Consider the following 15,893-nt stretch of genomic DNA (forward strand, 5'->3'; position numbering starts at 1 on the left):
TTAGGGTTGATGGGAATGTTGTTTGACTCAAGCATATGCAGTTGAGGTCTTGAGTCCTACTTAAATTCCTAAATGATCTCCGATCAGGCTTTATCTTTCCTCTCCTCTCTCCCAGAAAGGTATCACTTCCCCTCTTGAATATCGGCAACCCCATCGTATGGATATTACAAGAGATATTTCGGTAATATCAGACATTTAAAACCTTGGGTCTAAATACGGACCAGAATGATGAACCATTCAGATCATGAACTCACATTGTGGAGTGGTTCTAAACGAATGGTTAGCACTACTGTAATTCACTTCAATGGCTAGCTAGCGCTTGAGCATGTGCTCAAGTATAGAATAAATTAATGAAAGCACTACTTTTACAGCTATCTGAAGACCCAGCTAGTCTCCAATATTATGCAAACCTAATCCAAACCAAGAAATAGGGACTGCATGAACAGTTAATTTGAAGACGTGCAATAACATTCTAGACCCTCCTCAGTATAATGTACAAGTGCACTGGAAAAAACAAACGTAGATTGCTTAATTTACATCAGCTCTAAAACTTGGCACTAGGCATGCACAACATGTTTCTATCAACTCAATCGGTGGTTCACCATCGCAATGGTAGAGTTTCACATCTACTTGAAGCTAAACAGATCACACAGTGCTACATGTAGAGTGATAGGAACCACGTCCCGTTTCATCGCAAAACTTAAATAGCAGAGACATTTTTATTCAAAACATATAGATTCCATCTGCTAAATATTGCTATATATCCATACCATGAAACAGATGCACTCGTCTCTATGATTATATAACTTTACAAACATATGGATATAAAAGAATTGGTGCTCTTAAAACATGGAGAGAAACAATAAAAATTTTCCTACTAGGATATATGACTATGGACAAGAAAGAGGGGAGGAAAACCTTACGGTGGGTCGGGGAAAACTTTCTCCAAGAAATTGATGAAACGTTTAGCGTAGAGCTTGGGTTCAACAGCAGAAATGGATTGAGGGTCAAACTGCAATGATTTGTATGCATGCTCAACTTTCTTTTTTACATTGTACTCCTGCAATATATCAATTATGCCCATATAGAGAACCACGTCGTAAAATTCAAAAAGTTCGACTTCTGTTGAATCGACCTCATCCTGCAGAAGCTTGAGATTGGCCTGTGCTGGCATATTTACTCCTAATTGCACCCTTAACCTGAGAAAAGAGCAAGTAACTGACAGTGACTATGTGCTGCTCAATGACAAAACATATCATTTATCAGTGTTCCTGACGTTGCAAAAATCAAGGCACAGAGTCACAAGAGTTGCAGAATTAAAATAAAGGTGGAAAAATAAATTTCCTCACTTTGATATTATATTAAATATTTTGAGTTACAGAATTGAAACTATAATGCAAATTAATTTTAGCTGACTTATTTAACTAAGTTAGAAGTTGTTCATTGGTTTTCATTACAAAGTAATTCATTCTATAAAAGTCCAGCAAACTTGGCCATTTCTGCTTTTTTCTAGTTTCAATGGTTTCAATGCTGTTGGAACAACAACTACACATCATAGGAATATAATCAAAAAGGAAAAACTAAGAGAAAGACTATTGAATTCTTCCATCCAAACAGAAGCAGCATCTAATAAAAAGCCAATTCACTAAGCCAGATCAAAAAAAATTTGCTCTCTAATCCAACAACAGTTTTGAAGCTATTAAGTTCTATGGTATTGGTAATCTAGTTAGCACTGCATCTCAGATGCGATACTAACATAAGCATAACCGAGCACATCAGATAACAGCTAATTAGTAGGTTAGGCTGTATAATATAATTTTTTTTTAGAGTTTGTCATTCCACACATACCAAGGTAACATGAGATCCAAATGCATAAGGCGCAAAAGTTCAAAAGTGTAAAAAATAAGTGCAAAAGCGCAAATTATAGAAGCTACCTTCCTGTACCAGGGAGTAAAAGATCAACTTCTTTGTCACCAAGAGAATATGCTTTCAACGTACTTCCTCTGATGTGAGGACCTGGTGCAGTACTGACAGAGCCGGGTTCATGAGTTACCAGTAGAAGGCCTTTGGGAGGAATCAAAAGCTCCCCTTGTGAAGAAGTCACACCTGATCAAATTGGAATAAGTTGGAATACACATTGAAAAAGGACTTTCGAAAATTGCTTTACTCCAATATCAGGAATATCAACATAGTGCTTGGGCTGTCTTGGTAGACTGAGCAATGGATTATTCCAACTGAGCTGGCTACTTTTTGAATTTCTGCTGATGTTCATATTATTTTTACTAAAAAAGAAAGAGTAATGCTGCATTTAATAAAGATCTACAAAGATAGAGGGAGGTGAAGATGGGAATTTGGCTCCTGTTAGGGGCATACTGGCTGGAGAAAGAGGAAACACTGACTTAGGTTCTGCAGCTGAGCTGGCTGGAGAAGAACCAAGAATGAAAATATCAGTTAACCTGAGTTGGCCATTTATGACTTGACGCTGCTGCTTATATTAGTTTTATGGAAGAGGAAAGTGTAATCCTAGCATTTTATTCATATCTGCAAAGATAAAGGGAGGTGAAGAAGGGAATTGGGTTGGTGTTAGAAGCAAATTAGCTGGAGGAAAGGTGCCCCAGTCTCCGTCTTGTTCATTATGTTTCTTCACCGTTTCTTCATGCTTCAAGTGTGTGCCATTTCTAAGTTATGAAAATTACTTAACTGTATCCACCAGAACTCAACTGTGAACCCTCATTCTTACAAGTCTGCCCTTGTGTTTGGGTTGCACACAAAATGTCGACCAATACTACGGTCGGTTGGTTAAAAATGTAAAGACTCATGAGAACTAGGCTGCTTATTGAGTTGTTAATAAAATTCGTCGGGTTTTCTTTTCATACAGTCCTTTTTTGTGTTTAGTCCGAGTGCATGATTTTACTGAGACTAACCTTTGTAGTGTGTGTTTTAGAGTGACTCGTTCAGCAGTACGCACAAAACTGTACTGGATATTTGTGTTGCTGGCTAAAGAAATCATTAATAAGAAAACTATTCACATCACTAAATGCGGAAGATATCAGAAAAAAGTGAGTAAATTAAATATGTAAAAAAAATTACAAGTTCATTTTAAGGGTATTTGAATCAGAAAGAGATGCCTACCATCACCAGTAGCTAAATTCTCATGATTGTGCATTGTACCAGGAGGTTGTGAAAATGCCTTGAGATTCTCAGGAACTATAAAATGTAGACCCAATAGAAGGCTATAATCGATTATTTGCTGAGATTGTAAGAACATGCAGTCTAGTGATATTTGTCTGCAAAATGAAGAGGAAGAAAAGTTCCTAAAGATTATTAAAATGTGGAAGAGCTTACTCAGGAATTTTTCTTTTTCCGATTCAAACATAATCGGTAAGCAGCAAGCTTATACTATAAGATGTGAACACACCATGTATTACTGTAAATATATATCGTACTACTAAGACTTCACAAAGAAGTTCAAGCATTTTGTTACCAAAATAATAAAATGGTACTGATAAGTAGTGTTTTAAATGAAAAACAACAATAAAAATTGCAGAAACAGAGAAAAAAATATTTTCTTATCTCAAATCCATTTTGATCGGAAATCTAAAAATCACCTTAAAACTCCTCATTTAATAAGATCTTGTGAAGTTATTTAGGACGTTGCACTTGCGGTCAAAAGATATCAGGACAGAGAAAAACAAAACAAAACCTGTAGCATTTGGTACATATTTTTACATCAAATTTGCCGTCTTCAGTTAAACTAGGCCAAGCACCTTCGCCACTACACCATACAACAGCAAAAATAAATAAACTATTCAACTATGGGAGATTTCAAAGCATTGTTAACTTACAAATCAACCAGGGAAAGAAAGTGATTTCCAAGGATTACACAGTTCCCATGTACCAAGGTGAATGATTCATATTTAGGGTTGAGGTTGGAAAAATCTCTTCAACCCGCTTCGCTCTTTCCTCAAGGCAAGCTTTGCATGTCAGAATCCAAAGATCCAGATGCAGAGGACTAGAAGGAGAAACTAGTGCAGGACATATATCTATAAGGGTAGCCTACCACATAGAGGAACTTTCACCAACCCTCCCAAATAATTCTGAAGTATTCTTACCAAAGTTTAGCTAGTTTTGAAATCAAAGCACTATTTCAGAAGATTTTTGGAGCTGGCATCTACATAATGTAAGTCCGTTAAATGCTCTTGCAAGTAGCTTTGGAGAACTAGAGTGTCACAGCTAACTCAGGACTGAGTATATTATATTGTAGAACTTTCATCACCTTCTGACCAATTAAGTTATCCCAGTAAGATGCTTAGGCAATGAAAAACCAGAATTTCACAGTTAACACATTATATATGGAATTGAAGTAACTTTCAAAAACAAATTATTAGATTATAAAAGAAAGTTGATGAAAAATGGTACTTTCTTAAGCATTGTGATATGAAAGCATTCTTTACCCAATAAAAATATGATGAAAAACTGGTTATATTGGCATCGCTACAAAAATAAATTCAGAAAGTACTTACTTAAAAAGGGATTCTCGCAATAACTTGTCCATATGAAATTCAAATTTCAGATCAAGATCTTTCAATGTGGTATTCTCATCAATTTTATCTTTATCTGTAGATCTTCCAATAGATGAACCCTTCAAATCATAACGGCGATGAATTCGTAATTCAGTGCAAAACATATTCCCCATGACCATAAAGCGTACCTGGAAACAATGCATTTAGAAGACGTCACACCAATCAAAGGTGACAAGCAAGGCAGAACTGAAACTAGGGCAATCTGAGGGAGTGATAATTAGCTAGATACCTTTTTTCCACCTTTTAATGTTATCCGATGGAGCCCAAAAATTTTTGTTATGAGAGTGTTTTCATGTTCTCCTACATGACAATAATAGCTAGGCAGCATCTTGAGCAGAACCTATATAAGAAGGGGAAAAATAAAATGATTCACAACTCATTTCAACATCCTTCAGGGAAAAACAGCTAAGTCCTCATATAGAATTATTTTTTTTTTTTAAAGAAACAAAATTTATTAAGCAAAAGAACACGGAGGTGGAAAAGGCAACCACCACTGAAGAAACAAAAACAAACAGAGAGAAACAAACAGCACTGAACCCTCCCAAGCTAACAGGGAGGAACACAACCGAAAAACCACAGAACAACACATCCCCCTACCCCTCAGTTAACCGAAGCTGCCATATCCCTCATAATAGTGGAATAAGAGTAGTCTTTAAACTCTTTTGTAACCGAAGCCCACAACGCTGCCCAGTACTTAACTCTATCCCAAAGCTCACTCACTCCCACTCCCTTATAGTCTTCAAAAATTCTCTTATTACGCTCCATCCAAATGTTCCAGAAAACAGAGTGGACCAAAACACTGATAACACTGTAACTCAGCTAGGAGAAGTCTTAAATGGACCACTCATTTGTCTTTCAGGGTTGAACCCTAGACATGAATTTAATCATTTTTTTTTAGAATTTTCAATTAGAACGATAATATCAAATTTTATGAATTTCAACTATTTAAAAGGACATGAAAGGGAGCTGGAGTAAATAGAATGTACATCCTATAAAATTGATAATAATAAAAAACTAAGAATCTAGTTTCAAGGTTCAAAATAAAAAGAGTAAGAGAACTGCTACGTTAATTCAATAAAACAAGTAAATTGTTTGGCCTGCCAGGAGTTTTGAGCACAAAGAAATAATTATGTATATATAGCACAGAAGTTTGCACTTCAAACCTTCAGTTCAGTTTTTCTTAAAGTCTTAATCACAAATCTATCATCATGAGAAAGATAGAAGATACTGCCACTTTTTCCTGGAGAAGAAAGCTCTCTTAAGCCATCATCACCACAAATTGACATCATGTATTCTGCTGCATCTAATTTGAACATCTCCCTTAAATTCCTGAAATATCACACACTTTAATTAGGCAGAAAGAGATTCAACTGCTTATTTGCATAGGATACATGAGAAGCATAAACTTGCAAGGTTACAATGTGTATACGTTTTATCCTACAATGTACATGATTAAGCCATGTATGTATAAACAAAAAAGATATACCCGAATATTAAAAGAACTAGTCATTTTTAAAGTTCTATTTCTACACAACTATCGCAGTTACGGAGGATAATCATGTAAGATGCAGGTACAACAAGCACATTAACATATGCATTACCAAATATGATAAGAGATGAGTTAAAAAATGAAAAGAAGAGATAACATAAGACATATATATATATATATATATATATATTTCAGAAAAATATGTATGAGAAGCACAGAAGGTAGTTAAGTTACATATATAAAGATAGAAATGTTGAGAGAACAACTATTGCAATCTGTTGTGACCAACTTATACTTTTTATCTGTATCACCGAAAACTTCAAATATCAAGTTTCATACATTAGGTACTTTTCCAAAAACACAAAGTTTGATTGATCAACCAAAACAAAAACTGAGGGCTGACTCTATTTCTTCCGATGGAGAAAAGATAACAAATCAGAGTTTAGGATTTCCCTTCATTGAGACATATGCAGACGAATATGCACTCTTAAGAAACCAAACAACCCCAAATGCATGATGCTCATTATGTCACTCACTTTCACAGGTTAGACAATGCACATAAGACAACTATTACCTGAAGACCATAGGGCAATAATCTTTCCAATAGAAATCAACTGAATAATGCGGAGGTGTAAACTGAGAACCCTTTCTAGGAAAATACATCCTTATTCTGGCTCGATCTCCAAAATCAGAAGATCGAACTTCACGTACAGGAACTGGTGTGATCTTCCCAACAGTGTACCTGTGAGCTTCAAACAGAATATTTAGCAAGTATAAAACATCCTACAAAAAAATTGAGTTTAGCAGAAAACAGATCCACCCAAATAAATTGAGATTTGATTTGGGAGTTCAAACTTATATCCAATTATGATATATATATATATATATATATATATATGTACATCCAAAGAAGTCAAATCAGAGAGTTATGGTCCCTCCAATACAAAAAAGGCACCCATGTAATATCCCAAAAAGACCTTTTTTTTACTTCCTTTTTTAAGGGTGATCAACTAGAGTTAGGCTGCACCATGACCAAAACTTACTGACTGCCAGAAAGCATAAGCAAAGAGGAAAAGACATGGCACAATCAAGGTACCTGGAGAGCATTTAAATGAGTTAACAAATTACTGGCAGCCAAGGGTATATGCAATCCAATGTTCCAACAAGCCAATATGTTTAATTTCTAAAACTCAGACATCGGGTAAAATATTAAGAGGTCAGTTTTCTGACACAGTAGTATTAATAATTTGAGACTACAAAGATGTGGGTAAAGGAATTTACCTGATACCAAGTTGCAAATTAAGCATTAAATAATAGCTCCTACTATGGGCTCCAAAAATGTCAATACATGACCTCTTTTCTTGCATCACTGCAATTTTATTTCGTTGTTTACTTTTCCGTGATATCTCTGTATAATTACTAGCTCTCTCTTTAATCAACACCCCTTGCATGTATTCTCTCTCGTAAACTGAACTGTTATCTTGTGCCTCAGGTTGACCTTCCTCAGAGGCATGGGACAATGCGGATAAGGAATCGTAACGTATAAACTCTTGAGAAGGATCACAATGGGTCCAATTTTTATCTAATGACATAGCCTTGTGTGATATACGACTTGAATTTCTTAAAAGTCCACTAATCGATAATTTCTCTGAAAAACTGCGCTTAACACTTGGTTGAGCCCTGCTTTCCTCTGAATTTAGTAACCCAGACAAACTTGTTCCGTCATTGCAATAATCTAGAGAGCTGCACCACTTCTTTAAGGAAGGATGTTTAGTTCCCACGGGATAAAAGGTTCCTTTTCCATCCTTTAAGCCCCGACTCCATGTTCCAAAATAATATCCCCCATCTGCAAACCTATAAACTCCAGACCCATCTCTTAACCCATTCAACCAAAAGCCATTGAAAAGATCACCATTTGCCCATTTCATGATCCCTCTACCACACATTTTCCCACCTTTCCAACTCCCAATATATGCATTCCCACTATTCCACGAATACCTACCATTACCTTCATGTACTCCTTCCTTCCATGATCCTTCATAAATATCTGAATTACAATACTGTTTTTTTCCCATCCCATGCTGAATATTCATCCTCCATGAACCCTGGTAAAAAGAACCATCACATCCAGTAAAGATGCCATAACCATGAAGGTAACCACCAGAGAAATCACCTACATATTGCGCTCCCGATGTCCAAATTAGCTTCCCTTTGCCTGTCATTTTTCCTTCTTCCCAATCACCCTCATAGACTGTTCCATCAGACCATGTGTAGTTACCATTACCATGAGGCAGAATTCCCTTAAAATTTCCAATGTAGACATCTCTATTTGAGAAGGCTTTCTCGCTGAGCCAAAAATAAAGAGAAGAAAAGGATATTATTTATAAAATATGGTTCATAGAAGAGATGAGAGGAGAGAGTGATAGGAGAGAAACAGAGATAAGCTGAGAATCATTACCTTACTGTGTACTCCATAATATCATATAATAATTAATTCAGCTGTCCCGGATATTGTTCACAAACTTCATCTCGTACAGGCTTTCTAACTATAGACAGGTCACTATTCAATCACCTTCGCCACCTACAGTAAAAGCAGCAAGTGGATTTTGGGACTCAGTACATAGAGTGTATCCCTCACATAAATAATCAAATGTCATCATAACAGTGAACTGACTAAAATACAATCACATTTCACATTTTGTGTTGCCAAAAAGAGAAAAGCTAGTGGTTATGGTCTGATCACTTCTGCCAGGACAAAAAGATGCACGATCCTTATAGGTTATCACACATTGGTATATGGTTGTCAATCATGTGGGAATTGATTACAGATAAAAAACAAAAGTAAAAATTGTACAAAGCAAAAAGAAAGCATCATTTTTATAATCCTTGTTCTAAATTCTAATGCATTCTGATTTCTGGTAGAAGGTTCAACAGATTAGTTCAATTCTTATATTTGTCTTAAATTATGAGATATTAAAAGCTTACAATGCTGAATTACATAACCTTTCATAGCCCGTAGGTTGCAGAAAGGAAGCTCAAAAGTCCATAAATTTATTAGTCAACAAGGCCAAAGAAAAACAACTGAGATACCACAAATCCAATTCCAAACCTTTTTAACCCAACAAACCCCCCATTACATCGATGTAAAAGTATTGTTTTATTAGAAATTTCAAACTTCAAGATAAAATTTTAGAAAACCCAACAATGGCCAACTAAAATCGTAGATATTAATCTTGCTTGGCACATCACCACATGACTTCATGTGGACAAAAAGGAAATGAAACACGCTACCAATAAAACGCAACTTCTTACTTGGCAGGTAGATTCCCCAACCAAATCTTCCAATTGGTTTCGAAACGAACACTAGTAGCAGCACGTATTGATTGTACAGGAACAGATCCTACATTAATTTACAAAATGCTAGAACCTGAATCATAAGCTACTACTACTTGCCCAAACCATAAATTATACAGCTAACCATTTTCTCATCCACAGTAATCTCATAACTGGAAAATGATGTTGTACTTAACCAGGTCATGATTTTGAAACTTGTCAAATGTTATCCAATAATCAACTTCAAGCAAAGTGGGAATTTTCAGGCTTTATGCGCTTACTGCTTTATGCTTATCAAATGCTTTCTACAACAATTTGATTTCAGTGAAACTCCTATTCCTACTAGACTAGAAAAGTAAAAGACACACTAAGCAGAACCTGAGAAATTGAAGCTCTAAGCAATAATTTTGATAATATTATCAGCAAATTGATCAAGAAATATATATATATATATATATAAGTAATTATTTGAATGAGAAACAACATGAGCTCACCTGGGCTTGGATGTAAAAGTTAAAAAAACCAACGCCTCTCTCCAAACTTCCAAAGAGACCTCAAAACAGAGCCAAACTCTCAATGAACTGAGTTTCAAGAAAATAAACAGTAAATAAACGAATCCCAGGAACTCTCAGAGCCAAAAAAACTCAGACCTTCCACTTGAATTGACACTTCAACACCAATCTCCCTCACTGATTGAGAAACAACTGATCATTCGGTTTGAAGTTGTTTTCCCATTTTCTGAATTTTTTTTCTTTTCTTTCTTTCTTCAAGAAAAGGGGAAAAACAGAACACAAACAATACAACAGAGCCTTGATTTCGCTGTTCAGAATATTGACACGTGTCAAGCAAGTGAGCCTGGCTTGGTTATGGGGACCCACGTGGACTCTGCATCAAGACGTGAGTGGTGGTGATTGGTTGGAGGAAGGGAGAAAAGGTGAACCTGAGTTGTACCTGATAGGGCTGGCTCTGGTGGAAAGTCTTAATTGAATTTGAAAGCATAAATGTGTGTCAAGTCAGCTAATGGGCGGCGATTGTGTGTGTGTCGGCACACCAAACTATTCACGTGGGGATTTTTGATTTGATTTGATTCCTTTGGTCGTCTTCATCAGTAAGCCAGGGTGTAGTAGACTGTAGTTTGTGCTACTTGCAACTTGCAGGTTGCAACTGACGAGATTCTTATTCTTCCTCCATCTCAAAGTAAAACAACAGCCAAAGGAAATGGTCTTTTTTTATTTTTCCATACAAAAGGAGGATTGTTAACTACATTCTCCTTCCAATGTTTTTTTTTCTTTTTCATTCGTGACAATGTTAATGGTCATCATTTAAGATTATTTAAGGCTCATTTTGGAGTGATTTTTAAGTTGCCGCAATGTTGCTAATAGGATCTAGTCTAGTAGAAAATGATATTCTATAGAAGAATCGTCTCAAGTTCGAACGCCCACTCCACTTTAGTATGTGTAAAAAATTCCCCTTTTTAAATTTGGCAAAAAAACAAAAAATACAAACAAAAAAAAAGTTGCCACAATTTACAGAAATTATTAGGGGTGCCAAAAAATTACTAGCCATGCCAAACCAATCAGCGGGATTGTTATAGCAATAATTTATTTATTTATATATATATAAATATATATTAAATATCAATTTGATCTAAACCGAAAGACTGGATGAAAAAAATCTGGGTAATCGGGGCAAACCATATATTAACTTCAAAATTAACTTTTTGTCGTAGATGCATGTGCATCCTCCCTTTTAGTATGTACTTACAATAACAGTTCAGATACAGTGGAAATGATGTCCAGATTTTCAAGCTTTGCAAGTTCTTAGCACCCTTGGATTTAGATCAGTACGGTTAAGTTCGTCGTCTTGATGCAAGTTCTGTTGAACTTGTGACTTGACAGGAAAATAGGAATAAGGCTTCCCTTGTTCATCTTGCTGGATTTTTTATTTGGCAAAGGGAGAATGAACAAAAGGTTTAATTTCCTGAAGCTCGGGATCGTGAAAAAAAATGTATGGAGTCTTGCTATTATCCATTTTTCTGAAAGTAATTGAAATCCTGCAACGATAACAGAGTTTGAAAGTAATTGAAATCATGTAACGATAAAACGCGCTTCTCACTTGACAGGTAGATTCCCCAACCAAATCATCCAAATTTTTTCCGAAACGAGCACTAGTAGCAGCATGTATTGATTGTACAGGAACAGATCCTACATTAATTTACAAAATGCTAGAACCTGAATTCCTAATATTGTAATCATAAGCTACTACTACTTGCCCAAACATAAATTATACAGCTAACCAATTTCTAATCCACAGTAATCTCATAACTGGAAAATGATCTTGTAGCTAACTAGATCATAGTTTTGAAGCTTGTCACATGATATCCAATAATAAACTTCATCTTATAAAACTAAAGAAATTGAAGAGAGAATTTAGAGAATTCAAATAGCGATAGGAATGCTCTTCTGTTATTTTATTGAGATTTTCTTCTATATGTACAAATGAGAATGAAGCTATAGTTTTATAAGCAAAGCCTTGGCTAACAATTCGACAAATAGAAGACTACATGAAGGTGTATGGAGATTCCCTTCCAACATGTGGGCTCCACCTTATCATCTTACAACACTTCCCTTTGGAGACCACAATGTATGGAATATGCCTCGTTAAAAATCCTGCCAGTAAAACCCAGTGGGACAAAAACTGGTCGAAGGGAAAAAGAGTACATAACCATGTGTAACATAAAATTCTGTGTATATTGACACGCCTGCGACACTACCTCATTAAAATCTTGCCATGAAAAACTCAGTAGGATAAAAACCTGAATGAAGGAAAAAAAAGTGCAGTGTGTGAAAGTCTTTATTGACAGCACCCCTCCTGATGCTTGGCAAAATATCTTTACGTCATATTGTTAATCATCTGTTGGCACAGCTTCTATGAGTCAATCTTGTAATATTGTTGGATGCTCCCCCTTAAGAATGTCTCCCCTTGAAATCTTCATGATTAACTTTTTCTAGTAAGTGATCATTGAAATTTCCAAAGTCCGCGTATTCAATAGAATTTGGGCTATTTGTAAGTTCACTTGAAAAGAATATACCCATATGGTGCTATGCGGAGATAGCATCAAATATACCTCATATTATCCCAAGGTGGTAGTGATGGAGCTAAGCTTTATATGGAAAATATAATATCTGGTCCAGTATGCTTCAATATAATATCATTTAAGTGCCCAACGGATAATCCACATAAAAATACTTCAATACCTTTTTAGTATAAGCAAGAATCTCGTTGGCATAATGCTCGATCTTCAGGCCGAGACGAATATTTTTTGAACTCTTAAGGAGTTTTAATATGTTACAAACATATTATAATTAATGCACTCACTGATGCAATTTATGCATATTAGAATTGAGTACATATTTTATGCTCCAGGCACATGTCCTTTGGGGCCTTGCTTCATGCAATTACAATCTTTTCAAGGATTTTGTTTAATGGATTAAACTTTATGACACATTATATAGCTTTAACCCAGCTATTTATACATCTTTAGGGAATCACTTATAGTGATATGCTTTGTTCATTTAATAACCCTTAAAGATAATACGTTGATCTCCGTAAATGTGCAGTAAGAAGGCACAATTGCATTTGTAAATATGGAGAAACCTAATATTTTTTGTTTCTACCAGAAATATTGTGTCATACAAAGTGAGTATATTCCATTTTATTCCCAACACCAAAATATAACTTTTAGTATTAACATCTTTTGGGGTTCGTACTATGGGTTTGTTCTTTCACGTTCATTCTCATCTGTAATAGAATTGCCTCTTTCCATTTTGGCCAATGATATTGTCGACATTTAATAATAAAACGTGGTTTCAATCAACACAGCTCATTGATGATTTGAGTAGCTACTCCAAAAGCAAAAATTGTCATTCATCAATTCATAATCCCACCATTCTCATGTGCATGCGCATGCATCAATTATAAGTATTTCTTTGCTTTTGGGTAACCAAGCCACTTCAGGGGGCTTTTATTGTCTCTTTCCAAAAAAACATCTCTTATAAGATGAATTATGTGAGAATGTGGACTATAACCTCCAATGGAGCGTTATTTTACAATGAGATGTGGATAATCTCCATTTAGAGAGTTGGAACATTTAGAACCCATATATCTGTCATGTTGCAGGCATGTCATAGATTAATACATACATGTCAATTAATTTATGGGACCTTAAACCATATAATTTGCTACGCATTAGGCGTTCATCGTATCAATATTGACATGTTAAAGGATTGTCCTTCCGGGACTTCAATCCATATCATTTGCTACGCAACAGACGTGCATCATTTTGATCACTGCTATACCCATGTTCTGTTCTTATGGGACTTTAATCTATGCAGTGTATCGTTAATGTATTCAACTTGCAATCTGTGAAATTTGCATTGAGAATTCATGAATACATATTAGAATGATACAAGCCATTCTTCTGGAATAGTCATAATACAAGTCGTTCTTCTGGAACGATCTATAATACAAGTCATTCTTCTGGAATGGTCCTTTGCATGGCGCTCTTCTAGAACGACCTTATCTCCCCATTTGGTTACCTTTAATGATGTTGTACAAAATATCAAAATAAGAGTACAAGTATGAAATAACACAAGTATCGCTTACATCTTTAGGTGGGAGAGACTTTGCTCAAATATCTTCCAAGCTCGTATCGGCTCAACAAATACAATGTAATGCTTGATTATCTAGTTACATCATGCAAAAGCAAAAATCACAATTCTTCTGTCTGTCAAAAAATAACCCTCAGTGTTAGGATCACTACATGGATTCTTTCTTTAGATGTTCGTTCTAAAGAAATAAAATCTCTTATGAACAAAGAGTTATAAAAAGAAAGAAAAGATACAAAAATTGTGAAATGGATTGCAAAGTAAGGTAAGCAATCAGGGGAGGAAGCTGATGAGAGCAGACAACAAACTCTTATTTCTCCTAGTCTAAAAGAACTTCAGGAGATTAGAGCATGTGGTCGTCTTTACAGTTCTTAGATGTAGCAGAAAAGTGATCAGGGATAGTCTCGCTTCCTAAAATGAATGATCAGAAATAATCTCGATTCTCAAGCACATCGAGTGCTCACTGATAGGAAAAACAAGTGGATATCACATCACTAGGTATAGAGAAAACTGGATGTCTTCTGCAAAGAAAATTTCGTTAGTAACATATTTATACACAAATAAGAGGAATGGATAGAATCGGTGAATTTCGAATTAACTACAAAAATTTGCAAGGTTCTTAGGGTGCTTTTGAAAAAATAGCTCTGTGAAATCCGCAAAGCAAGATCGACTTTGACGAAAATAATCTTTGAAAAAGCCGAAAGTGCCGACATACATTAATGGAGGTCGCGTGAAATTTTGGAATCTGAGAAAAAAAAAAGAAAAGAATATGGGGATCTGAAAGAATATTAGGATCCTGGAAATCGTTGCCATATTTCCGCCTATAGATATTGCCTCTGCAAGACCTGATTGGAGTAATTGCGTTTCAACTCAACTTCTGTTCATTTTCTGAAAATTCAGCTTCTCTTAAAACTTTCCTTGCAACATTCCTAAAAATGGCTTCCTCTTCTTCTCGCCCAAACCATCTTGATTTAAATGTTGCCCCCAACACAACTCGGGATGCCAAAGTCTGGCGTCATCCTTTGCATCCCAAAATCGTAATCTCACGGTTAATGATTCTATGATGATGAATGATACGATTGCTGTCACAGTATTCATTTCATGGTGTATCCTTAACAAACAGAATTCACAAAATATATTTCTTCCTTGAGGTGTCGATTGTAACATAATCCAATTTTATTAAATTCATCATTTTCTTATGCCCAAGAAATATGTTGTGTACCACAATTTGCAATAATACCTAAAAGGTTGTCCATTTAATTGTTGGAACTTCAAGTTCTCAATACTGTCAAATTTTGAACTTTAGGCCAAAATCGCATACTCTCATGATATGGACATTTTTTATAATTTCCTGTATATATTTTGGAACTTCAGGCGCTTACATAATTGTTCGTCCATGAGTTTAAGGAACTGCAGGTCCTCCTTTGTATATAGTGACGATTTATCCAAAATAGTTAATATTTATGTATACGTCACTATTCATGTATACAATATTATTCATCAAGTCATGAATATGTGTCTATTCATGCATTTAGTACATTTGCCAGTACAGTTATTATTCATGTGTACGACACTATTAACTAATACGGTACTGTTACATCATTAAGGAACTCTAAGTCCTTATTTACATGTTAAGGATCAAGAATCTTTACATCTGATCTCTTGTTTACAAATATAGTATCGGAGAGCTAAGGAAAGACTGCCAGCTCTCATATCATTATCATCATCAAGGATCTTCAGGTCCTGATGTAGTTGTAAGACGAGGATCAAGGAACTTCTGGTCCTAATCTGTGTACTTGTAAAAACTCATCAAATTGCACA

At 35.4% G+C, this 15,893-nt stretch overlaps 1 protein-coding gene across 5 annotated transcripts; it reads right to left on the minus strand.

Annotated features, from left to right (window-relative positions):
* LOC18793973 (phosphatidylinositol 4-phosphate 5-kinase 7) lies at positions 668–10,204 on the minus strand. 5 transcript variants are annotated; one of them, XM_020555615.1, is made up of 11 exons: positions 9,900–10,189; positions 8,531–8,653; positions 7,354–8,418; positions 6,647–6,814; positions 5,747–5,912; positions 4,813–4,923; positions 4,524–4,711; positions 3,704–3,775; positions 3,133–3,287; positions 1,935–2,106; positions 668–1,199 (listed from the first exon to the last, which is right to left on the minus strand). In XM_020555615.1, exons 2-11 carry the CDS (start codon positions 8,545–8,547, stop codon positions 920–922), a joined length of 2,394 nt encoding a protein of 797 aa, XP_020411204.1. In that variant the 5' UTR covers positions 8,548–8,653; positions 9,900–10,189; the 3' UTR covers positions 668–919. The 5 variants fall into 5 exon arrangements, with proteins under 5 accessions (XP_020411204.1, XP_020411205.1, XP_007225243.1 ...); XM_020555616.1 differs by lacking the exon at positions 9,900–10,189 and adding an exon at positions 9,385–9,476; XM_020555617.1 differs by lacking the exon at positions 668–1,199 and adding an exon at positions 2,925–2,997 and having other exon boundaries at positions 1,939–2,106; positions 9,900–10,204.

Source organism: Prunus persica, chromosome G1 (genome assembly GCF_000346465.2).
Source record: "Prunus persica cultivar Lovell chromosome G1, Prunus_persica_NCBIv2, whole genome shotgun sequence".
Classification (NCBI taxonomy): domain Eukaryota; kingdom Viridiplantae; phylum Streptophyta; class Magnoliopsida; order Rosales; family Rosaceae; genus Prunus; species Prunus persica.

Bases quoted from the DNA above. Each gene is read 5' to 3' on its own strand.
- LOC18793973 (XM_020555615.1), bottom strand. The intron at 5,913-6,646 runs GTAATAGTTGTC...GTGATATTTCAG, and splicing joins TATTGCCCTATGGTCTTCAG to GAATTTAAGGGAGATGTTCA. The intron at 3,288-3,703 runs GTTTTGTTTTGT...TTCATTTTGCAG, and splicing joins ATATGTACCAAATGCTACAG to ACAAATATCACTAGACTGCA.